A 26,139-nucleotide genomic window follows, 5' to 3' on the forward strand; every position below is an offset into this window, starting at 1 on the left:
GAAAAAATGTGTTGGCTATTGACGTCACACATGAGACTGCACTGGGAAATTTGACTGAATTTGCAGAACTAGGCGGCGTTAAGCTCCTCTCGCACATCCCCCTGAACAGTGGTTCCACTACTGGCGTCATCTACGACCTGGACGTCTCCATCTCCAGCGCTGACTTGCCGATTCTAGTGAAGCTTGCCGTTGATGGCGTCGCCATAACCCTTGTGTGTCGCTTCGGCACATCCCGCTGTGTGAAAATAATTTTCAAGGGCGAGACTCTCCGTTCACGCGTCAAGGTGGCTCGCTTTAGGCACCCTGTGTGACCATTCATCCCAAGGCCATTCCAATGGCGCAGTTGTATGAGGCTGGGACACGTGAGCGCCATGTGCGTGAACAGGAGAGTTTGCTCACGCTGCAGCGAGCCACATGCTGCAGACTCTTGCGCAGCCACGGTTCTCATGTGCACCAGTTGCCTCGGGTTCCATGATGCTTCCTCGAATGGCTGCCCCAAAATGAAGAAGGAAAAGGCTATGTTGAAGCTGATGGCGAGAGACCATTTGTCTGGTCGGGAAGCTGTTGCGAACGTTAGAAAGCGATGCTCCCGACGCTATCAGACTTCAAAGAGCGCTGATGCCTCTGTGAAGAGTGCGCTCCATCTGGCGATACCTCTTCTTCGGCGGAGCATTTGCTTGGACTTGACGGATTTCCAGGCGCTTTGCTGCGTGCACACACAGTGTTCTCTCTATCCCGCTTTCCCATTTCTGTCCCCCTTTCCCTTCCCCCACTGTAGGGTAGCAAACCGGATGCTCCTCTGGTTGACTTTTCTCTCTTTGCTATCTCTCTCTCTTTTAACTTGTTATCCATGTGTCCTTACGGACGAGCACTGCAGGGGAACAGTCTTGGAAAGCTGGAACCAGTTCATACAGTGTAAAATGAGAACGGAGAAATAACAGGGATAAACTTAAATAAGTGGAAAGGCAGGACATTCGCCTGAACGCGTACTCTGCTTCCAACTTAACCCGCCACCGCAGGCCGTGCGGGTGCAAATTCCCGATTTCTAGAGTACATACACTACAGTTGCAATCATTCTTCGCTATGAGCAGCAGGCGACCAGGGAAATAAAAGAAAGCCTTTTCTTTAAAATAAAATATCTTTTTTTTCTTTCTTCTCAGGCAGACGGGAAGCGGAGACTTAAAGTGCATGTAGAATAAGCGCATGCAAGCACTGGCACAGCCTCGGCTTCTTTCCAAGAAAACAGCGGCCGTGGTGTCAGTAACGAAATGAAGTCAATGAAAATTTACAACTAACAGCTCATATCGGATACCAAAAAGTTAGAACTGAATACCCAAAACTGCGTTTTTGCGCGCATGACAATTGGTACAATGCCTATGATACACGTAATGAAATACACATAGTACAAATGATATAGAATTCAAAAATACAACAAAATGCAGTGATTTGTAAGAATTTTTGGTGCTAAACTTAAGAATGAAAAAAAAAGAATGGCTGATAAGATTTGTGGTGAGTAGTGTGTTAGGCAGCTTTCGGTTCTGTACCTAACGCGTAATCGAAGTACAGCATGGCCCATTGTTAAAGGCAACACGTAACTAGCACTAAAACGAACATAACTTGAACGTATCAAGTTTATGTATAGGTAAATAGTCCCTGATGCAATGCGCCACGCAGTACTAAAGTATTACCACTGATGCCTTCCAGTCAAGACTGAGCAATAATCAGTTCGGAAATACGAAGTTGGAACTGCCTTTAACACTGCTCTATACTGTATCATTGGAATACATATCATTCTTGATGCATATCAAAAATGACATGTACTCCGAAGGTCGTATTTGTTTGGGTGTTTGCATAATCATGTGTCATTTCTATGCTCCATGCAATTTGCAAGGCGGCCTCAACCTTGCTTCAAGTGAACTTGTTCCGTTAACCTGGCCCTGCCCACATCTCGATCTAAAGAAATAAATCAAATATGAATCGCTGATGATGCTAGATTTTCAGTGTCCCGTGTGTACCTAAAAGAGTCGCTGTATGAAGATGTGCAATAGTTAAACTGTTGTTATTCCTGATGTGTATATATTTACGAAGTGTTACGATTTCTTCTTTGTAGATAAGCAGCTCTGTTCGATAAAAAAGTTCGGTTTTCATTTCTGTGGGGATGCATTTCTTTAAGTGCCCGTGACCAACACACGGAAGCTTGCATGCACATTTTTTTCTTTGCTTTATATTGTATTTTTAGCACGCTGAACTGACAGTGGGAAACTTCGAAGAAAAAAACGTAATATCACGATTGAATTTCTCCGACCAACCGTGGTAGGCTTAGTGGTTACGGTGTTCGGCTGCTAAGCACGAGATGACAGGATCGAATCCCGGCCACGACGGCCGCATTTCGATGAGGGCGCTATGCAAAAACACCCGCTCACTTAGATTTAGGTGTAGGTTAAAGAACCCTAGGTGGTCATAATTAATCCGGAACCCCCACTAGGGCGTGCCTCATAATCAGATCCTGGCTTTGGCACGTGAAAAAGCCCATATTTTGATTTTTAATTGAGTTCATATCCTTCACGGATCACACGGACGCTCGCAGCTTCTATACCGACACTTCATCCTCTTTAATTCTGGCGAAGTCGGCTAGTCGCATCTGCCCGATCCTTTATGCGGAGTCCTGAGAGAGAGAGAGAGAGAGAGAGAGAGAGAGAGAGAGAGAGAGAGAGAGAGAGAGAGAGTAGGAAAGACAAGGAAGTCAAACCAGACATCATTCCGATTTTCGAGCTTCCAAGAAACCAAGCGGATCCAAGTGTCTGGGCATGAGCTTTCGCCATCAAAATGCATGAGGCTTCACCATTTTCTAGTTGCGTCTTTGCTGGGCTTGGATGACAGCGATGCTATTCTCCACGAATCGTTGGTGTCGCTCATCGCGCTGCTGCTGCTGCATGGCGGAGCATTTACAGTGGGCACGAGTCACCGGGGCAAAACCCTCGCCGGCAAAACCCTCGCCGACATCTGCAGAAGCGAAGTCACGGCGTATATCTTGAAATATGGAGTGCTTCAACCTCAGCTTCAATGATGTTTGAAGGTCAAGCTCCTCCGTGCGTCTTCCGGGCCTCTCGAGCGACGAACATCACGCAGCTGACATGGGATAACGATTTCAGGCAGGTCATGCGTGGTGTCATCATTCACCTCAGACGTTTCAGTAATACGGGCTGATCGTGTAGTTTTCGGGATATAGTAAGCGCTATCTCCGTGGTTGCGGTCTGTATATTGTTGTAGACTGCGCCCAAGTAACGTGCCAACATTCCAAGGCTGGCCTCGACAGAACCATGATGATGATAATAACCCTATAACACGGCTCATAGTCATATAACATACACGTATGACATACTCATATATAGCATACTCATACTCATGAACGAGAAGAAGGTGGGTTAACCGAGGGGCCTAATTTTTATTAATCATGTCGTAAGGAGCCAACAGACGAAGACACCAAGGACAACACAGGGGAAATTACTTGTACTCACTAATTTAAAAAAGGAAATTAGAAATAATGGAATTTAAAGTGGATGAAAAAACAACTTGCCGCAGGTGGGGAACGATCCCACGTCTTCGCATTACGCGTGCGATGCTCTAACCAATTGAGCTACCGCGGCGCCGTCTTTCGATCCACTATCTGTGGCATTTGTGTGTAACTACTAGAATTAACCACGGGAGGGTTAGCCAGCACCACCACTCACAAACCTTGACCGCGAATGTGGAACCTCCTTTCTGCCGCATGCGTCACGAATACGTGATCTTCACAAGTCACCACGTCCCGAGTGCGAGATCACGTATTCGTGAAGCCTGCGGCAGAAAGGGTGTTCCACATCCGCCTCCAAGATTCGGGAGTGGTGGTGCTGGCTGACACTCCCAGGGTTAGTTCTAGTAGTTACACACAAATACCCCAGATAGTGGATCGGAAGACGGCGCCGCGGTATACCTTAATTGGTTAGACCATCGCACGCGTAATGCGAAGACGTGGGTTCGTTCCCCACCTGCGGCAAGTTGTTTATTCATCAAGTTTAAATTACATTATTTTCTCATTTCCTTATTTCATTTAGTGAGTACAAGTAACTTCCCCTGTGTTGTCCTTGGTGCCTTTGTTTGTTGGGTTCTTATGATATACTCATACTCATATAACATACTCATACCCACCCTGCAGGGGATTGGCCACGAATTGGGCTTCTGAACTTTCACATAATATTTCAGGAAACTACAAGTAATCTGCAATTTGACCTTTCTTTATTGTTCACCTTCTTAGTATCCGCCAATTTCTAGTAACTCAGCTTTTTTTTTTTTTCTTTGGCTCACTGCTACCACGCTGGTGCAAATGTCACGATTGCGTTTCTGTGGTTCACTTTACGTTTTTATCCACGAATCCACACGGATGCTCGCATCTTCTACCAACGCTCGTTCTTTTCAAATCGAGGCGAAGTCGGTTAGGTGCGTTTGCCTGACCGTGTTTTTGCGAAAGGGTCGAGAGAAAGAGAGAGAAGGAAAGGAAAGGAGATGAACGAGGCATCATTTTCGGGTTTGCTACCCAGAGAACGGAGACGATGAAAGGATGAAGAACGATGGTCGAGAGAGAATATTAACTGCGCACTCACGCCGGGGCTGCACGTTACACGTACAACTGCTGGATACGCACTGTCACTGAGGTCAGTCGATTTCGGCAACTGCGGCTGTTTTCTGAGCTGTTTTCTGAGCTGTTTTCTGAGCGAGCGACTCGCGTTGCCACGTTCCATGAGTCTTCGTCTCCGGAAACGTTTCCCACGCCAGCCGCTCTGACACTGGCTGATGCCTGTACTGCGCCAGGGGAATTACGACGGGAAACTTCAAGATGTGGAGGGTTACCTCTTTGTTTACTTACCGAGCACATGTCGAATTGTCGATGCACTCGAATCGCGGCTTCAAAGTACACTCTTAGGCAAAGTTACTCCCTTTGGCTTGCCCCTTCTGCCACACAACAATAATCGTTACCTGCCTTGATGTGTTTCCTTTCTTTAACGCTGCGAGCCCGGAACTTTCCAGTAACGAACGGCACGCGCGTTATCAGAAGGGGCACTCCAAAGGGTGTAAACTGTTCTATGGTGATAACGCGCGTGCCGTTCGTTACTGGAAAGTTCCGGGCTCGCAGCGTTAAAGAAAGGAAACGCATCAAGGCAGATAACGATTATTGTCGTGTGGCAGAAGGGGCGAGCCAAAGGGTGTAACTTTGCCTAAGAGTGTACTTCTGTCTATAGAGCGAGCATATCATGCTTTCCTGGGTATAATCAAGGCTCGATGGCATATTTCTCATTCGAAAATTTCTACGCAAGGTCCTTTTTCTGCACTTTCAGGCGCTCATGTTTGGAACTGAGTTGCACAAGTGATAGGCCGTGCCGTCGACTTTTCTGAGCTCGTGTCGGCACGTCACACATAGCATGCAGCAGGGAATGCGAGTGTGCGACGCCGTGCAGTTGCGCGCCGAATGTGTTGCACTCGCTCCTTTCTCGCCATCACGGGCTCCTTTCTTGCCCACTTTTTCTCCGAAACGGCGGCTCCGTGCGTCTCGCGAAATCACGCAAACACGCAGCTCAGAGCCACACAGGTCACTGCGGTCAAACTTACGGTGTCGCGCACGCATCAACAAGGTCCGCGGGTATTAAACGTTTAATTCTAGAGTCGCTGAATTCTTTTCTTTTTCCTCAGTGCCAGCACGTGACCGGAAGAGTAGTGAAATTTGGGAAGAGTGCGTACGAGTTTCAAATTGTCCTTTATGTATCACTGCGAGAGCCTTGGGGACAGAAAATGACATGATGCATGTGGTTTGCAGCTTCAAGCACTGGAAGTGGTAGACGTTCTCGCGAGCATGAGTAGGAACATCTGCCCAACATTGCTATGTATTAAAAGTTTTCCACCCGGTAAGCCCTGCAGACACCGCTTGCGATTGCCGCTTGTGTCTTATCTCGCGGCAATTTAATCAGTCGACTCCCGTGTGCGTAGTACACGGTTAAATCAATGGCCCTTTTGACAGCTAGTCAGTGTCTCTTCGCGCGCTCGGAGTGGGAAAAGAGCAAGATGCAGGCGTGCATCGATTCTTTAAGGGCACTGTAATTCTCTCTCTCTCTCTCTCTCTCTCTCTCTCTCTCTCTCTCTCTCTCTCTCTCTCTCTCTCTCTCTCTCTACGCATAGCAATGTGCAGCCAGGTTCCCCGCCGCGCAGAACAGCCATTAGTGACGCTTTACAACTGCCGATTGGGCGGGAACGTGTGCGTGTACACGTGTTATCATGTCAGTACACAACTGAGCCTCCCGTAGTTCGAGGCCTCAACATGGCATTCCTGCAGGTGGTGTCGCACATTGCCGGCGAGTCGCAGCAGCTGGCTTATAGCGTTCCTCGCGTTGTAGCCCGCGGTAAAGGAACACGCGGCGCCGCCAAACCCCTTCCTCGATCCCCGCATAGGTATTTGTATGCTACGCTGCTACGCCGGTGCTTCGTACGTACGTTTGCCATGCAAGCAAACACCCGTTCGGATGCCGCGTGCGTATTCGCCTCGGGCTCTCTGTAGGCGGAGCCAAGCTCCCTCTTTATTTTTTATTTATTTTTGGGAGCGTAGGGGATTGGCCTACGTGAGCTATACCGGACCGCTATGGGTGTAGTGTATGCGACTGCAGGGGGTTGAGCGTGTGAAAGCGAGGCGACGTTTCAGAACGCGCGGGTGCCTCGCCTATTTCCGAGCCCCCCGCCACCCCCTCTCCCTTAGGGACATCGAAGTGTACCGGCACTTCTGAACGGGTTGCACTGGAGCGGCGAACACCTGTCCGATCGCGCGATGCGCTAGCCCAGGTATGCCCTTGCGATCGGGCCGTAAATCTCCGGTCGCATTCGGCTCGCTCGTTTATACTTACAAGCACGAACCGTGTTCCTTTTTTCTTTTATTTTTTGACAGAATTGCGAAAGCGACGTTGATGGCTGATTTATCTGTGCCGGACGTCCAGGGAAGCTGCAGATGCTGCATGCCAGGAGGTGCGCCGTATGTGATGAGATTGCTTTCCGGCCGACGGCGTTTCTGTATACCGTCCCGACAATGGACATGCACACGTCCGTGTACCGAGCGACGCTGCTTGTCCCTGTACACGTTTGTTCGTTTCGTTTGAGTGATTTACGCTCGCTACCGACTCTGCCCAGAATTAAATGCGCTGTGCGATACGGCATTGCGGTATGCGGCAAACCGTAGCTGTATCTAGCCGAGCGTGTAATTGGTGAAACTTTTTTACTTGTATCTGCTACTCGTACACGCCGGCTTAATCCCTGTAAAGATGGCATAAAGTGCATCAATTGCCGAAAACTTGCAAGGACCGTGACCTCCGAGATCACCTCTGGTGCAATATCGGAAGACATGCAAAGGTTATATATATATATATATATATATATATATATATATATATATATATGAAAGAGAGAGACATTACGCAGCTATAGCGTCTGGCAGAGAAAATGAGACGGCCACTTCTGCTGCATGGTCGCGAGGAACACTTACGTCCTCGTCTGCTAGTTTGCGTTAGTGTATCGCAAACACTCTGCCGTAATGAGATTTGCAGGCAAGGAAAAATTTAACGTTCCATACTCGGTACAGTCATACCTATAGACTACGATGAAATCAAATCGAAAGTGTCTGAACGTGCCGCAGTGACTGTGCCTCACAAGTCGTCCAGTCGTATAGTGCAACGAAGATCGTGCTTAATAGCCTTTGGAATGAAATCGCCAGTGACGTTGCGTGTTTTCTACACCAATCAACTCTTTTGCATCGGCAATAAAGCTGTATATGTTGAGTCGTCAATTCCAGATTGATGACAGCGCAATTGCTGTCTTGGGCGGCAGCAACTTTTGATAGAGAGGCACTGAGAGAGAGAGAGCAAATGATAAAGGAAAGATAGGGAGGTTAACCAGGACTGAGCCCGGTTGGCTACCCTACACTGGGGAAAGGGAAAAGGGGATGGAAAGATTAAAAGAAGAAAAGAAAGTCTACTGGGTATATCGTTCGGTCACTCAGTCCAGATCACAGACGCTGATTCAATCCAGTAGCCTTCATATATCGCAGCAGAGCTTTTGTGGCCTTCTGTAGCTGCGATATGCGAGGCCGTGGTCCCAAGATCTTCTTCAAGGTGAACGGTGTTCTATCTAGCTGATTGAGAGCTGTACAGAGGTCATGTCTTTCGTTTTGAAAAGATGGGCAGTAGCACAGTAGATGTTCTATAGTTTCCTCGGCACCGCAGGCATTACAGTCGGCGCTATCAGTCATTCCAATCAAAAACGTATATGCATTGGTGAATGCGACGCCCAAGCGTAAGCGGCACAGCATTGTTTCCTCATTTCGCTGAAGCCCTGGTAACAGCCGCAGTTGCATAGAGGGGTCGAGGGAATGCAATCGTTCTTGGGTGAATTCAGGTGTGTGCCACTTCTCTAATGTCATACGGTGTGCTACCTTGCTTAGGTGTTGGGCTGCGTCGGTCCGCGATAAAGGTACAGAAACAAGGGTTGCTCCTTCGTGTGCTTTCCTAGCAGCTTCGTCAGCGAGGCAGTGAAATCTTTAATTGGCTAGGCCCTCAATCCAGAGCTAATAGAGAAGTAGAATCTAGGGGAAGAAAATCGAAGTCACGAAGGGAAAAGGAGGGGGAGGAGGAGACGGGAGTTCTTTTATCTTCCTTGGCAGGGCGTCATTGGCGGCGACGACCTGCCTAGAAGAGTCCCCAATCTGACGGCTATTCCCATAATTTTTCGTGGATTCATCTGTGACGCACTTTGGTTGGCACGCGCTCTTGTTTTTTTTTTTTTCTTTGTAAGCATTACGTTATCATGTCCTTGCACGCATTTTTTGACGCCTTTTGGTGGCGTTGCGCCTTTCTTTTCTAGCAAGAAGCATTTGTGAATTGTTACGCAGCTGTGCCTGTACTTCAGCTTTTCTATCCCCTTCTGTATGATCCTTACGCAACGCTTGCAGTATTGAATCATAAGTAAATATTTCCTCTCACCGACTACCTGCAAGTAGCCTAAACAATCCTGATTAGCCCCTTTGCATTCTCAGAGAATGGGCAACCTGCCTATACCTTCTACATAAATTCCTTTCAGCCGCGAATTATATGCAACCTACTGTCGTTATGTAGTTAATCTATGTGTATATCTTGGAGGGAACACAAGAACGACATTACAGAAAGAGAGCTGTATCCCATGGCATTATACCTTGAGCCGCTTTTGACCACTCGTTGTAATTACAAAAAGTGATTAAGTACCTATATTGCGCTGTCATGCATTGATCGCTCTTCTACGAAGGAAAACAAAATGATCATTATAAGTATCTAGATATGCGTGGTATAAGTCAAGCTTATTCTAATGCAAACAAGAACACTCGTTAGATGCACAGGTGCAAAACGCTCCTAACCGTCCCGTCAAACATGGCAATCTATCGTTTAAACAGGAGTCATTGGCATAGTATTTCTTGCAATAACGTGTACGTGGCGTATAGCTTTCCTCTAGTAAAAGAAGATGTCACACACATTGACAGATATCGTGTTTGTCTTGCGCATTTCTTCGTCCAAGTCCCGCCACTAATTCGCTTTAGCGAGTTGAATTGCATTGCCAACTCGCCCAAGTTCTCACCCTGTTATATATAGTATACCGTCTACTTGTGAGCAGGACTTTTGCAAAACTTTTGTAAACGTTGTGACATTTTCACGTAAACAATCGCACGACTATGTACCATCTATATATCTATTGTGGACACCATATACTCCAGCTGGACTTCATTGAACAGAACGAGCAATACATATAACATAAAGCATCTTTTTACGGTACAACTTTAGACGGGGAACAGCGAGCTACACAGGAGATACCAATGAATGACGATGTTGTTACTGTTATTATGTTGTTCTTGTTTTGTTTTTTTACTTCGCCGTTACAGACTCTGAGTCGGCCGCTGTGATGCCGTTCGAACGGAAGTTAAAACACCGGTTCTCGCGTATGGTGCATTGCCATCGTCTAAGGACGAACGCAACAAAGCGTTTCCTCCTTCGCCACACTGTAGGCGCAGTCCCCAGATTTTTATCTTGCAACTCACACATGCACACAAGCCTCGGGCAAAGGTTGCGCAACTCTTGCGGGTCTGCATCTTCGACAAAACGGAAATACGCGTGCATAGGGGAGGGAGGGTAGGGTTGAGCGTGCGTCTTCTCGTCCTGCCCCGCCCTGGCTGTGCATGGCTGTCTGGGCGGTGGAGCGCGTTCGCTGCCGACGCGCCATATCTTATAGGTGAGCTGTGGCAGATGCAATGTCTTAGGGCGAGCCGAGATGGCCGGTGGCTTGATGCGCGTCTCTGTTCCCGCACGCCTAACGTCGGAGGTCGCGTAATCTTAAACTTTCGATACGCGGTGAAGCAAGAAGCGGCACGAAGCGTTCGCTCCCCGTCACGCCAGCACTCGTCGTCGCGCCAGCGTTGTGACTGCAACTGTTCGCGGTCATCGAGTGAGATCTGTGTCGCGATATTGCCTCCACGCCTTCATCTCGATCCTGTGTCATTCTTATCATCAACTGTAAGCGGAACGCTAATCTCGTCGGTAATGCGGACGGAGCGTCGCTCTGACCACCGACGATGCGCGAAAACATAAAAAGGAATAGCATAATAAAAGGCATCGCTACAAGAACGCGACCTTGTTCACGTTTGCGAGCGGTGAGAGGCCATGCTCGTTAATCTAATTGGTAAGTGAATGCTCACTGCAGTTTATATGGCCGATAAAACTCCGCACCTCACTTCGTGTATAATAGTTGCCTTTGCTATCGCTATCACTCAATCGGTTTTCAACTTTCTTTTTGTTTTCTGTTACCTTTCTCCTCCACCAGTGTTGTGTGGCGAACCGAACGCAACCGTGGTTAACCTCCCTGGCCATTCTTTTCTTTAGTTATCTCTCTAACATCTTAGTCTTCCTTGTGTCCTGCTTGTTCTTTTGTCTCTTTCGTTGATGTCACCTCGTAGGTGGTCATTCTACCTGATCAAATGTGTCATTTCGTTCATTGCAAACCTTGCATGATTTCAATGCACAGAAAAGGGCCTGCCTCTTTCACCTGCTATTTTCGTATTTCCATAGTCTTATACATTTCTTTACAATTCCCAGCAATTCCATTATTGGTATAAGTAAGAATGCCGGTTTATAAAATGTCATGTTATAACACGAACAAATACATTGAAATACTTATTTTGAGTTAGTGGTAACCGGATTAGATGTGTGTCTGGGCACCAGATTAAACATCGTGCCTATAATACATGCTAAATGGCTTGATTTCAACGCATGGACGCAAATTCCAGTTGGTCACTTCTCGCGCCGATACAAGAATTTTCGTATTCTTCATTCAGGAATTGCATATTTCTCGCCGTCAATCTTAAATTCCAGATTTCCTAAGCTAAAACGCTTCCGTAAAAGAAAAAAATTCGTGCCACCCTTAATTTTTCACAACCGTCAAATTTTAATTGCAATTTACCGATTTGCCGGACTTTCAGTTGCGGTGATTGCACACTTGCACAATACCGAGTTCTTGTTTGGGCCCCTGTACCCATTTGCTCTCATTGGTAACTACGTCACCAAACAGTGCAATGTCGGCCTATACTTGCGACGTCACTCCCGCGGCATATTATGGAATCTAAGTAAAACCATATTCAGACACTTTCCTATGCTGTCCAATAATTCGGCACGTTTTCCACACGCTGGCTATTCAATTGGTAAGCTTTGCTTGTCTGTTGCGCGTCGTTATAACAGCGCGGAATGAAATGAAATTATGTTGTTTAAACGGACCAAAATCACGATCTGATTATGAGGCACGCCGTAGTGGCGGACCCCGGAATAATTTGGACCATCTAGCTAGGGTTCTTTAACCAGCACCTAAATCTAGGTACAAGGGTGTTTTCGCATCTCGGCCCCATCTAAATGCGGCCGCCGTTGCCGGGATTCGAACCCTCAACCTCGTGCTCAGCAGCCCAACACCATAGCCACTGAACGACCACGGCTAATAGTGCGGAATATTGGAGCCGCAGTCCCACTTAAGAGTCTCATTTCAACTTCTTTTCAGGCAAGTGATGACGCTCGTACGACGCTTGTGACGCCAAGTGCGTGGAAGACGTTAACATATAGTTGTTATTTTTACGTCCAGTAGAAGTGGCAAGCTAAATATACCTGGCTATAGCGAAGCTTCCATATAACCCCATACGTTCAAGACATGGCGGTTCCTCGTCGTTTCATAGGCCTTAGTGCCATCTGTGTGACGAGGAAACACTTCCGGTGGAAGAAAAAAAATAATAATGTGACGCCATATTCGTTAAAAAACAGAAGTGACGTCACTTTTTTTTGTCTCAAAAGCGAAAAACTTATTTCGGTGGCCAGCCATTAGAGCTGTATATTCAAACGGCTTGCGCTTCGACTCGATGACCATTTCGAGCTTTTAGCGCAGAGAGCGACGCAGCGAAAGGGTCAGCCGCATACGGGTGTCGAAATCGCACACCTGCACGAGCATCGTTCCTTTGCAGGCCTTCGAAAGATTTGGCTGTTGAGTGCTGTTCGTGTCGTCGGTCGTCGAGCCCGCCGGTCAGCGCAAGCCGCACGAAAACAGCTAATGTAAACGGTTATCTGGCGGTCGCAACTCCCTATACTTTTGACTGAAGGCGTTAAGCAACGATCAAACCACGCGCGCCACCAGAATCCTGTGAATCGTTGACAAGCAAAACAAGACAACGTGTATGGGGGAGCACATTGTAACAGGTGAACTTTTCGAGCGCGCCTTTCTGAGCACTTCGAAAGCTGCATTGCATTGTAAGTGATAGCGGCGTCAACGTCCCCTTATATAGGGGGCGCCGAGAAAAGAGAGATTTTTGTTATTGACAAAGGGGAGATGTACTTTCTTTCCTCGCCACGCGTATGTAAAATTGATTAGGAATCCTATTTTCGTTGAAGGAATCAAATTGTCTCGTGTTAATCTAAAAAAAAAAGACGGTTTTGCTTTCGCAGTGTTTGTTCCCTCCTCACGTTGTCGCGCTTCAGTTGCTGCTCCCATAACCACCCTTGCTGATGTCGGTGACAATCTGTTCTGTACCGCTTTTCTCCCGAAGCTTCGAGACCTGTTTTATTCTACCTTGAAAGTCGCCTCTGTTCAGAACCCAATACCTCTAGATCGAACCAAGAGCGCATGCGTCAACTCGCAGCATAGTCTATGCACAGTCCCGAGAGCCCCTCCATGCAACAGGGGTCTACCTACCCAGTGCGACACTATGGTTTGAGCCTGCAGTGGCTTGTGCTATTTGGGTGACACTTGCCGCACTTGTAAGAACCTGCTAAAGTTATAATGACTGATAAAGCTCTATCTTTATTTTTTTTTTCGAACTCTTATTCTTCGTTTGAATAATTTGCTGAAAGTTGCAGAGCAAGGATGAACTGAGGCATAATGATAATATATTAATTAATATAGTTGTTATTATTATTAACGAAAAAAAAGCTTTGTGAGCATGTAGTTCTAGATGACAAAAATTGATGTCTTGCGGAATCCCCAACACGATCACGCCGACTGGCTTAGTTTACCAATACTGCTACTCAAAATAACGTGCCATGGCATTGTATATTATATACAAAACGATAACTTTTTCCCCTGTTCAAACGTTATGAATTGCGTCGCGAACAGAATGCTTATATTAGTTCTTATTTATGAGGCATGAGGAGTCGTAAATGTGGCGCATTCCGGAATTTCAAAGAATTTGCAACTTTCCGCAACTGTTGAGAATGTTGAAGGGCCAACGGAAATTTATGCTTGTAAACACTTCTTTTTTTTTCCTCTTTCCGGCATGGCGCTCACCTGGGTTGGCCCACCTTTTTTGATTCTTACCCTCTCGAAGCGCGCGATCGAGTCTCGTGCGTAGACTTTCAAACGGCGCGTTTATTGAAGCTTCCGCTACTTCAAGAGCGGTGTTACGTGCTACAAAGGCTCCAGTCTCGCGTGCGACAAAATTTTTTCTCTGCTTCAATGACCTCCATGACTCGGTATACCCATATTCCAACAGTCTTCTATGGAAAGAAACCTAAGATCAGTACGTACTAGGCTGCAAGCATGGAATAACGTATCTTATGCATGGAAAGTTCATATCCTACAAGAAACGAAGTACTGGGCTCCATTATAACAGCTTACCACGGCACTGTTACAAGTGCTGGTCACCTGGGGGGACCACCGTGCTTGGAGATCCTTAGGGGGCTTATATTTCTCGTTATCGCTTGGTGTTTAGTACCATGAGTTTGTCGAAACACAATCTCACTCGGATAGTTTCGAAGCGGGTGACAAATCAAATGATAGGGTTCTGGCTTGGTGGTCGTAAACTTTATTGAAAAACTGAAGGGGAAAGGGGAAGGCGGCTGAGGGATCGTGCTCAAGTAAGGCCCTGGGCCTGCTCGGCCTCCTCCGCCCAGTCTACCAGTTCAAGCTGTCAATCGACGTCCCCGGAACTGAGCCAGGCTGTCCAGTCACTCTCGCTGCTGACGGGGGGGGGGGGGGGGGGGGGGGGTGAGAAAACGGGAGCGAGGTGCATTCCCACATTATGTGTGCGAGTGTCCTTGTTTGTGCTCTACTAGTGCAGTCTATTGGAATGCGCAAAGAAAGAGCCGGTATTAGAAAAAAGCCATTCGCACTGTGTGCGAGCCTCCTGATACAGGGACTGGTGAAGATTGTGTTCCTCTCACAACTGCGAAGGTGTCTACACGCAGTCCGCCCTAAATAAGTTCACCTTTAACCATATGTCACAGAGTGGAGGGTCATTTGCCAATCACAGAACAAGCAGATAGTAAGTCCAAATGCCCAGCCTTTTCTCGAAGCTGTCCGTGACATAGATGCGGATGTTTCAGAAAGATGGCTACTCTCAACTCAGCGGTGAAAACTGTACGCGCCAACTTAGCGGAACGTGTTCTTTCATGAGGCTCCATCACCGAGGTGCCCCAGATAATAAAATCAAAGCCTCACGTAGACACTAAATAGGCATTCGTCACCGCAAGCGCCAGCCGAAAGAGTGTACTCTACGGTGTGTGCCGTCTGCAGTGTATACAACATTGTACCCGTCGAGGATGACATGGATATGCGAGACAGGCAACGTGCCCCTTTAGCCGCTAGGAAACAGGGCCTGTTCCGCAGGCCTCCGCGTTAAGTGACTGCTAGACTCTTTGAGCATGGTGGTCATCGCACCTCACGCTATCCCAGCAAAAAGTGAAAAAAAAGTTTTTTTTTCATTGTGAGACCTGCATTTTCTTACCAGATATTTGCCATCTTTTAAAAATAAAATTCAGTTTTACTTGCAAAGTGAACTTCTGCGCGTTGAATTAGAAGTTACGCTAAATTAAGAGTTAGCTAAATGAGAATCTTGAAATTTTCTGGAAGACTTCACTTAAGTGCCTCTTTTGGTGAAATGTCATCCAGTTTGGTGTTGCTGTTGATCGGTGACAGCACTACGCTTTTCTCAACTATCTGCATGGTGAAATCGGGGTTCGTACCTGAGGTAGAGAGACGGAGGTGCGAGGAGAATGTTTTATGAGATGAAAGGCATCGGCATTGACCCGAGCAACGAGCCAGAGTTACAGGTCTCCCGCAGCTGCAGTGACTTGACAATAAATGAAGAATGTTTGGTATGCGCTCTAGAGGAAACGTTACCTGCTATTCTTGATTACATTTAGTTCGAACTGCAATAGTGTTTGCCACAATTAACTCAGAAGGCTAGCATAACGTTCTAAAAGTGGTAAAGAATAGAACACGGGAAGGACTCTGTTTCTTGTAGCTTAATAAATTTACCGCCAAAATAGCACCATTTGCAAGAAATACGTTACTTTACGAAATCTTCGCTCTCAATAATAAAATTGTACAGTGCTGAAATCTGGAAGCTAAAGCATCATAAGATACCCAGGACGTCGTTCCTTGCGAGAGTCAAAACTGAAACTGCGGGCCACTCCGCCGTTACTCATTGAAGTACTAAGAATCCAGCAATTTCTTTTTTCATTTATTGCTAACATCTTTTGTGATAGTACCAAGTTTGTTTCAAAAACTGCATTACCTCATGCAGCTATTTCAACGAAGGAATGACACAAGGACAGAAAGAAAACAAAATCATTCAGTGCGGTTCTGTAGAAACTTGTTTCTATTGCTTCGAACATCGTACCTGACAAGTGCATCGGGAAACAAGAAACAGAAAACACTGTACGTGCAACGTCCGCGCTGGAAATCATTCGATTGGTGCTCACCACGTGTCACACGCCAGGCACCGAAAAGGCATTGTTCGCACTTCACAACACGACAGTCTGGTGCCACGCCACCGCACACAACCACAACACTTCGCGCGGAGTTCCACGAGGAGATGAAAAATAAACAACAACAACAAACAAACAAACATATTGGCCCCGCTCACGTATCCCGGATAAGATTATGAAAAGATGTGCCCCGAAATCTTATCTACACAAGATGTGACCCATGAGTGAAAGGAAGGAACAAATACGGCCCGCCCAGGGAAGGGGAGAAGAAAACGTTGAGTGTGAAAAGCTACAGAGCGGATTCGAGCCATCCCCATTCCTCAAAAAGTTCCTAAGTCAGTTTCACCCTGTTTGTCTAGTATACACGCCCACATGACGTCACCGCCTAAAACAGTCCGGCATCCTTCCTTGCCTACTCGTGAAAAGACAGTGTAGCTGATTCCCAGTTCCAGGGCTAGGACGCACACATTTCTTCCCAAGCTTGCCTTTCGAGATGACATTTTCCATATCTCCCTCTTAGCTTCTGTTATGGATCGATTGCCCGACACAGTGCATGATAGGGCGGGGGGAGGGAGGGAGGAAGGGGGGAGACGACCTTGAAGCGCGATGGTTCGCGTGGAGTAACAATTTCACTCACGTTCGTCTACTCTGCAACCAACCCAACAAGACAAAACGATCACATCATCAGTGAGCAACGAAGCGAAGCCCCACCCGGGGGCCAACGTTTTGACAAGTGGATTTGTCGTCAGAGCTCTGAAGAAAACAATGCCTCCTGTTAAAACGCTGTCTTCAGACTGAGGCGTTGCTCTTTTGGCTGCTGTTGATTACTCCAGTTAACCAAGCCGTTCTAGTGACAGAGTGACTTGCAGTTGTAGTGACTTAGCCGCACACGGCTCCGAACCCATCACGGCCATCCTTTGATCACAATAGTGTCATTCACTAAAACAAATGATAGCGGGAAACTACTGGAATCACGTTTTCGCGGTATTGCCACATCGAGCGAGTATTTTTTAAGTATGAGGGCAGGCTTTTGTAGGCAGGCTTCGCGGACTGCTTTAACCGGATGATATCCTGCGAGAGACAAAGAAAAGCAACCCACTGGAAGTGCTGTATTTAATAAGTGCATTGTCAGGTTTTTTTTCCTTCCCTGCTGGATGATCGGCGCTCTGCTGACGCGCACACACACTTTGGCTGCACTGCTGAGCGCTCACTGCACCGAACTGCAGCAACCTCAGCGATTCTCACAATGGCACAGGCGATATGGGCACGGAGAAATCTTGTTCATCAGTGTTCCAGGCGCCGGCGATGCACAAGGCAATTCATTGCACGATACAGGTACTTGGTCGCTCGCCTCTTGAAAATAAATCAGAAAGGCGAACAAGGGCGGGTGTTGCGAGTCGTTTTTCATCGATTTGGTTTACAACTTGTCAGTCATCGGACAGGCAGTGTTCCATGGTTCGAGAACACGGCTGGCCCGTCGCTGGCGACCGTGTAAGTGCAATTGTGCTTGGTCGCTATTATAACCCCGGCACGAACTGCAAGATGACTGCCAATGTGTACACCAGAGCATGTCCTGGAATGTCTGTGCTGTGAAATCCACACGACACTTGCCGAGTCAAATACGTGAGGAACTGCTTGAACCCAAAAGAACTGCGGGCTACTTCCGTCACTCCATTCCGGTTTAAGTGCTTCGAACGTTTGCCGGTTTGCTTTAAGCGGTAAGAGTCCGGGCAGACCGTTTTTATTTCTTGTCTGATAAACCGACCAGGCTTCTGATACAGTGATGCGCAGAAGAGCTGTCCTTACAAGGCAATGGTCCTGGAAGTCTTCTCTTGACGGCTGGTCTCTTGAGGAGTGTGGTCCTCATCGACGACGGAGTCGGCACGCTCGCTGCTTCTGGCTGGCTGCAGGACAGTTCCGTGACTTGCGGTCTCTTGACAGATGGCCCCTAGAGGAGTGGTCTCTTCAGGAGTGTTGTCCCTCTCGACGCCAAAGCCAGCACTGTCGCCGCCGTTGGCTGGCTGCAGGTGTCCCAGAAAAGTCCGGCCCTCTGAGGGATCGACGCCGAAAGCGGGACGGCGAGGAGGAGAAAGAGGAGGAGGAGGGCATCTTAGGACGAGTGATGATGCTGGATGATGGTGGAAGGGTTCCCCTGCTGCAGTTTGCTCTGGTCGACCTGCACGAGCACGCTGGTCGGCGTCTGGTACACGTTGCCGGACTGCATGTCCCCGGTCATCAGCAGCGGGCTGCTGGTGACTGGTTGCACGTCCAGCGGACTCATGCGCAGTCCGTGCAGGTGCTTGTTGAGCGCCGCCGACGACGGCGCGATGGGCGAGGAGAGCGAGCGGGGACTGTGCGACTCGCCGACGGCGTTGCCCATCATGTCGACGTTCATGCCCCCTGGCGACGCTGGCATGGACACCTCGTGCTTGATGACGGCCGTCGGGGCGTAAGCGGGCAGCACGCCAGACGCGCAGCCGAGGCCTTTGTCTGCAATGAGACGAGAGGGGAAAAAGAAAAAGAAAGACAGATCACGGTCATTTAACTTCAAGGCAACCTAACTTTGCGTGCCCTAGCTGGCTGTGAAGGCGGCGGTTAAGATAGCCCTGCCCTACTTTCACGTACAACGCAAATGCACATGGGAACAGCGACACTGCGTGGACACTTCAGTGGAACACGAGAAGTTAACAGTGGTGGAGTGAATCAAAAAGTGAGCAATTTTTTGGCAATGGGAAGAGATGAAATTATTTGCGAAACAAAAGGTTGCTGAATGCATTTTCAGAGACTGGAAGGAGGCGATGGGTGAAGAAGTGAGTGAGCAGCTCGGTGTATGAGTTAAACATTGTTGAAAAGAAGGAAAATATGAAGGAATGAAGACACGAGGAGGCCAGCGATAGACCCTTTATCAAAGTGCTAAGCTGGTTTTCCAAGAATGCAATAGTGCCGAAGTTATGGCTGCCAAAACATTGTTAAATTGGCGATTACTGGGCACTTAGTACATGGGTCTTGCTTTCATACGTTAAATATGCTGTTAAGAAGTAAGTACCCGAAAGCAAGAACAACGTACGAGCTACACGCTTGAGTGAAGCATTGGCATGCCATATATTGTGCAACGTGCATTGCGGTAAAGTCATTCTTACTTCTCTTTTTCTTTTTTCTTTAGAAACTGTACATTCAGACGAGGCACGTTCGTAATCACACAGATCACTAAGGCAACGTCGTCGAAGCGATCTGTCGATCAATAGCAATATAGCAATAGCAATAGAGAATTTCTAAATTGGTCAACAGAATCGGTCTACTATATGTATGTATACATTCATGCTTGTTGATGTCTTGTTCTTTTATCGTTCCTCGTTTTTCACACTTCTGTGTATCTATTTCTTTTTTGTATGTGTGTGCATGTGTGCACGCGGTGTATGAATACTATGTGTGCTGCCTTCTGTGAGGGCCCCTCAGGCACCCTCAAAGCTGCTTTTGACCGCTTTTCACCTTGTGTTCCCCTACTATTTTGTTGAAAATAAAATTTTCATTCATTCATTCATTCATTCGTTCGTTCGTCAAATGGCCGACTCACCGGGACTCGCCCTGCGAACCTGCAGGCCGTACGCAGCGATGTTGTGGTCAGCCGCGATCATGGTGGAGTACATGGGCACCATGCGCTTGTTGTCAATGGCTTCGTGCGCGGCCGCAGCCACCGCGGCGGCCGCCGCCGCGGCGTTCATCTTGCTCGAGCTCTTGGACGACTTGCCGTCCGCGTTGGCGCTCTTGGGCTTCCGCTTGCGTGTCTGGATGCCTTCTTTCTTCATCGCCAGGGGCCTGTTGACCTGCGCAACCACGAGAGAGAGAGAGAGAGAGCAAGTGTTAAATGAAAGGTAGGGAGGTTAACCAGGACTGAGCCCAGTTGGCTACCCTACACTGGGGAAAGGGAAGAGGGGACGGAAAGATTAAAGGAAGAAGGGAACGTCGGCGTCAGGCAAGGGGGGTGCGCTTCGCCTCGAGGCGCGTATAGTAAATTGCTCTTTCTCATCGATATATCGTTGCGCTTTAATGTATGCGAGCGATGAATAGAAGCAACCGAACACCCCGCTTTCTTGCTGCAGCAAAGCAAACGTCGACTACACGTGGACGCCGCGTATATGTGTACAACACCTCCTGTAGGGACGCTTGAGACGTGGGGCCAGATTTCGTATCGATTCTTTCCATTTCTTTCTTTTCGTTTTTCCCTCCGCAATTGACTGCACGAAGTCGCAACGCCGTTACCAGGCGCATCGTCCACTCGGTGCGACGATTAACGAATTGACCGGGTTGAAGAAAGAAAAAGAAATGCTTAGAAAAAAACGAACCCAATGTTCTCTCAATCGTGGCGCCACGAATGGAGGCGAGAGCATGCATTTCAGTCGGTGCTGAAGACACTTACCGCAATCATCTTTAGTTTAAAGTTGGTTTCTGGCAATCATCTTTGGCAATCACCCGGTCTGAAGTGAACTCTTTGCTTAATTCATCTGGGGACATCAGTACCCGAGGTACGCAAGCATTATGCTACCTGGGAGGTGTCGATCCATAGCGGCGTAAAGGACAATATTCTACATTATTCAACGTGGTCGCTCGGTTGCCTAAATAGCTATAAAGCCATTGCGCAAGTCGACATCACCGCGACGGCGCCCGCTGGTCCCCTATAGCCACGGCTTCAGTGTTTCGTGGTCCGAACCTATAGAAGCTAATGATAGACCTGACATTGTGCCTCGCGACAACTAAAGGAAATCGCAAGAAACGACGTGTTTCGACACGCAAGTCATTCTTATTACTCGTCCTCCGAAGAGTTGCGAACCTCGCCTAAATTATGACGCGAAGGGAGAAAGTACGTAGAGCAAATAAATAATTATTCCGGCGTCGCCTCTCTCGCAACAACCCGACCCCAACCAAGCGGGGAGCACTCGGACTCGGCCAACAACGCGCCGCCGCCCCGGGTCTCCGACAGAGCGTGTCACAACACGACCAAAGTCAATCGTCTGATTGCTATCCTCGCTCGCCCTTGTACGCATACACTCTCCCGCAAACGAACGTGACTGTCCCTCACGACCCTTCCTCCCTCTTTTCACCCCCCTCCCCGCCTCCTTTCCTCCCAGCCTTTGTTCGCGCTGGACGTGGACTACAGAAGCAGCGCTTCTCGGCGTCGATGTCGAAACCGACTCGTTCCGTGGTGAGTGCGGCTGCTCTTTTTCGGATGACGTGTTTGTGTATTCGGCAACGATGGACTTGGCTATAGGTCAGTGACACCGTGCTCGTTGACTTATACTACGGTGCGCGTGGTCTGCTTTAAGCGCACGCTAAAACACAAACTCCAAGATCAATTTGGAGTGATGAAGTGTTCATTCAGAACATCTTTTTTTTTTAAGCAGCGATAGGTTTGGTAGTAGGGAGAGGAAAGAAAGGTCCGTGTTCAGTTTCTTGAATGTCTCCCCGAAACCCCAGCACTATGTAGTACGTCAGTGTGACGTCACAGATATGCTTTTTTTTTTTTTTACTTCGGTCGCTGTGGCTCTGTAAAAGTTCTCCAAACACCCTATTCGGCGCCTCTAGAGTGCAACGTTATAGTTCATCTTTATCGATAAAAAAAAAGTTACCTACGACCGATCACACGTCACAGCCAGGCGGAGCGGGAAGCTCAATACGGCGTTGCCACCCGTCTTTGCGTGTTTTCAGTTTACGAAGCCTCTTCGCACGGCAAGAGTGGATCTTCTGGTATAGTATAAGCGTAAATTTACTAATACGGCTCAAAACATTTTTTTCTTTTACAGCGATAGCAATTATATGGACACTCCAGGCGAATTCTCACCGTCGTGTTCCGTACATGTATATTTATGTATAAGTATACTATGGTATTTAACCCAGGCCGTGTGCGCAAGAAAGATTCTACACTATTCAACCGCCAATGTTGCTCAAATTAGGTCTCTATACGTTCTTGATCGAATTACACCTCAGAACCTTTTTTTTTTCCTTTTTTTTAGAATCGCAGCGCGCAATCAGAAGTCTTGAAAAACTTTCAAGGCGTACGCCCTTTATCCTACATCCTCCATTAAAAAGCGAAATAAAAGAAGCATTGGTGCTCAAAACCTAAAAAAAAAATATTTCGTTTCTCTGGCACCGCTCTTTACGGGCAGCGCAGTGGCTCCTGTACCATGTCATCACAGGCCCTATACACACGGCGTGTTAAAGCCTCTTACGGGTGCCAGATATTTTGGCACCCATGGCGCATCCGCGCAAGCGGCACCCGGTCAGCACACCGTCCCATATAGGGGTCGGAGCGCAGAAGCGCTAGCCCTCGCGATCGCTGTCAGTGCTTCGCCCTTCGGGTGAAACTTCCATTGCTTTTTTTCATCCTCCCTTTAATAAGCTTACGTTGTGCAGCTTGTAGTAGAGGCCGCACGCGTTGCACACCGGCTCCCCCTGGTTGTTGCGCCTCCACAGCGTCGTCGTCGAAGTGGCGCAGTTCGAGCACTGCAGGCCGACCCGCCGGTTGGGAGGCTGCTGCTGCTGTTGGTGCTGCGGCTGTTGGTGCTGAGGCGGTTGCTGCTGTTGCGGCTGCTGCTGCGGGGCGAGAGAAGCGCGCGTGCACGAGTGAATTTTTCATCGGCTCCGCAAATCACGGCAGAGACAGAGTGAGCGCTCACTCTTGAATCTGTTGCACCCTTTGGGGTGTATACTTGCCACACAACGATAATCGTCATCTGCCTTGCTTGCGTTTCCTTTCTTTAACGCTACGAGCCCGGTACACCCAAGTCACGAACGGCATGCGCCTTATCAGCGTGACAGAGCATTCCCGACAGGAAAGTAACGAGCGCAGCGTTTTCAAGAAAGGAAACGCGGGCAAGACAGATGACGATTATTGTTGTGTGGCAAATGTAAGCCTCGTTGCGAACGTGAGTGAAAGGGAAGCGCGGCGAGCTCTGGAGATGATTTGATTTCAGCTATATCGACAATGTATTTCCCTAGTCGCGCGAGGTGAGATTCCCATCCAATGGACCCCGTTATTTGTCAGGCGTTCACATTCCAAGAAGAGTAAACGCAAGGGGCCTTCCTTGCACTTCAACCCGTACGTTGTAAACGCGTGCTAAAGACGCATAACAATACTGGCACAACCATTCACAAAGGTCGCCGACACCACGCGTCGAAGGCTGCAGTGAACCCCGCGGTCGGGGAGTTTTGCGGAATGTCAGCAGCAATAAGCAGCGTCAGCGCGTGAGATTTCTTGAAGACGAGATAAAAGAAAGGGAGAAAGGAGGCGCCCGTTTATCGTTTCCACTTGAGAAAATTCTCAAACAAAGCACCTTGAGGCCACTTGGCGTCTCTTATCAGCAAACGGCCGAGGCGCGCTACATATCGCGGCGCATTCTTGTAACTTCCCAAAATGAGGCGGCTCGTTTTTCGCGTCTGGGAGATTAATTAGGCTCCCACGATTCTTTTGTTGGAGCCCGCCGGACGGCAGATATATATGCTACGTCAAGAAAGAGATAACGAAGGCGACGGCTGACGGCTGTCGCCCTGTCTTTCCACCGTTGCCAAGCACTGGCGAAAGCGACACGTTCAGTGGCTATCCCTGTACCCCGTGCATTAGCAGAACACGCAGGCATTCGTGTAAGAGTCGCAGGGAGGCTTACTTTACAGGCAAAAAGGCACGCAGAAGACTAGCTTCGCAAAACAATGGTATACGCTGGCTTACTCCACGCACACGTTGAAAACGTAAGCAACTATAGGAGAGGACAGTGCACGGGACAGATATATCTATAAAACAGTCCTTTAAGAGTTTAGCCGTCTCACGTCATGCGCGGGGACTGTAGACGAATCGTGTGACTGTCTGAATTTTCGCAAAAAAATAAGTCATGATGCAACGGTATAGAAGCCACCAGCACGGGACAAAGGTTAGGGGGGGGTGCGTGGGAGGGGGGGGGGAGCTTCGTAGGAAAGCTGCGCAATCGTTTCTGCTGCCTGAGCACCAGGTCGCGGGTTCGAGCAACACCACCTAGACAGCACATGACCTTTTCACTTCGATCCATGACGTCACGCTACTGGCCCGAAATTTCCATTCACAAGGCTGGCGTGATGAAAGCGGTGACGTCAAAATCACTGTTGCCTATATACTCGGGAGCATCCCCATTAAATTCTATGGCAGTCGGGCCATTAACATGACTTCATGGATCGGAGCGAAAATGCCTTGCGCTATCTAGGCGGTGTCCTTTAGAGTCCCAGTAGCGGCGGCCGCATTTCGATGGGGGCGAAATTCAAGAACGCTCGTATACATAGATGTAAGTGCACGTTAAAGAATCACAAGTGTTCAAAAACTGCAGCGTCTTCCGATGCTCCAGTGTCACTTTCTTACGTTAAACTCACCGAATCAATCAATCAATCAATCAATCAATCAATCAATCAATCGATCGATTGCGTGATCTCCGACTGTCGAGTGAATGCGAACACTCGGTCTTTAGGCAGTGCAGTGGCAGTAAGCAACTGTTCCCCCTCCTCCTCTCAATTTCACCTGTCAGGCAATCATTGCGCCCATGATAAAAGCTGTCCAAGAGTTTGTGGTGCAGCCGGAGTTATATGATCATTACCCTACCACAAAATTTGTCCTATATATGGAGTAGTTCAGTTACCATGAACCCTATATTAAACGAAGGCGGCTTGGAAAAGACGCAGGCTTCCCTATCATCACATGCGCTATGTGCACTTTGGTGATGAAGCCGGACTGCTTGCGCACCCGCCAGGGCCTACAGAGCTCTGCGTATATATTATCCGAATACAAATCGCACGTCGCTCACGTCTGTGTCTGCAATGTATCAAAGTTCGCACGTGTCAATGCGGAAATCGCTGTCCTGAATATCGCCCTCCTGAAAAACTCCACACAATTACGAGTCTGTGCGATCCGCCCGGCTCTTCCTGTATCGCGGACGCGCCACAGGAAGGAACGAGTGTCGGGTCTCCTCAACTCAACGTAATTTGCGAAATGAGAATCGTCTCAATGCGCGCAAACGACCCGAAACGCTCCACGTTCTTCCCCTATATAAGCTTCCTCCGCGCTTATCTGTGCAGCGAAGTATAATTGACAGCATTCTTTTTTTTTCTTTCCTGTAACGCTTAATGTCACAAGAGAGGAAGTCACGACACACACTCCTGCATATATATATATACCACATATCAAAATTCAAGAAGCAAGTATACGCACTATAAAACGATCCACCACCGCTTGGCTTCGGCGGCGTCGGGACATTCATGCAGGGAGGAGGAGGAGGAGGCCGCGCGGGCCCTTCCTAAATGAGAGCACATCCGTTTCCAGTACAAGCCGGGCCGCGTCTAGCACGTGTCACCCTTCGCTAGCCCGACACTCGACCGCGCCACATTAAAATTATGGCACCCCCGAAATGCCGATTCAGCCCCCCCCCCTTTCCAAATCCTCTCCGTGCCTAACATACCTCTCCCACACATGCAACTCATCGGCCTCCACGCATACCCGAGCCTTTTGATGCTGCTGCGGCGTTTTACGAGTTTCCCGCGCTCAGCTTTCTTTCTTTCTTTCTTTCTTTCTCTCTTTCTTTCCTTCTTTCTTTCTTTCTTTCTTTCATTCTTTTTTGCCTCGGGTTACAGCGCTCGACGCGTCTTGCAGTGCACGACGCTGCGTTCCCCTATAAAAGCGTCTCTCTCAAGCATCATGGGCGGGTGCGTTGGCAAAAAAGAAAAGCTAACAAACAAGCACACAAACAAACAAACCTTCGGCCCCACGGGCTTCGCGGCGCAGCGCAAGCGCGTATGTCATTCGTTTCCG

The 26,139-nt window shown here is 48.3% G+C and overlaps 1 protein-coding gene and 1 non-coding gene across 5 annotated transcripts in view; both read right to left on the reverse strand.

Annotated features, from left to right (window-relative positions):
• Positions 1-3,574: 3,574 nt before the first annotated feature.
• Positions 3,575-3,647, reverse strand: TRNAT-CGU (transfer RNA threonine (anticodon CGU)). Its single transcript has one exon. It is a non-coding gene; the product is annotated as a tRNA-Thr (tRNA).
• A 12,543-nt stretch (positions 3,648-16,190) lies between these two features.
• The window catches only part of LOC142585381 (uncharacterized), a 130,271-nt gene continuing 120,322 nt past the window's right edge, over positions 16,191-26,139 (reverse strand). For 3 of the 4 annotated variants that reach the window (XM_075696107.1, XM_075696105.1, XM_075696108.1), the window contains 3 exons: positions 22,722-22,910; positions 19,897-20,146; positions 16,191-18,812 (listed from right to left, as the gene is read on the reverse strand). In XM_075696107.1, the coding sequence (XP_075552222.1) occupies positions 18,433-18,812; positions 19,897-20,146; positions 22,722-22,910 (819 nt within the window). In that variant the 3' untranslated portion in view covers positions 16,191-18,432. The remainder of the gene's footprint in view (positions 18,813-19,896; positions 20,147-22,721; positions 22,911-26,139) is intronic. The other variant, XM_075696106.1, reaches the window with a different exon arrangement.

The sequence above is a fragment of the Dermacentor variabilis genome, chromosome 6, assembly GCF_050947875.1.
Source record: "Dermacentor variabilis isolate Ectoservices chromosome 6, ASM5094787v1, whole genome shotgun sequence".
Taxonomy (NCBI): domain Eukaryota; kingdom Metazoa; phylum Arthropoda; class Arachnida; order Ixodida; family Ixodidae; genus Dermacentor; species Dermacentor variabilis.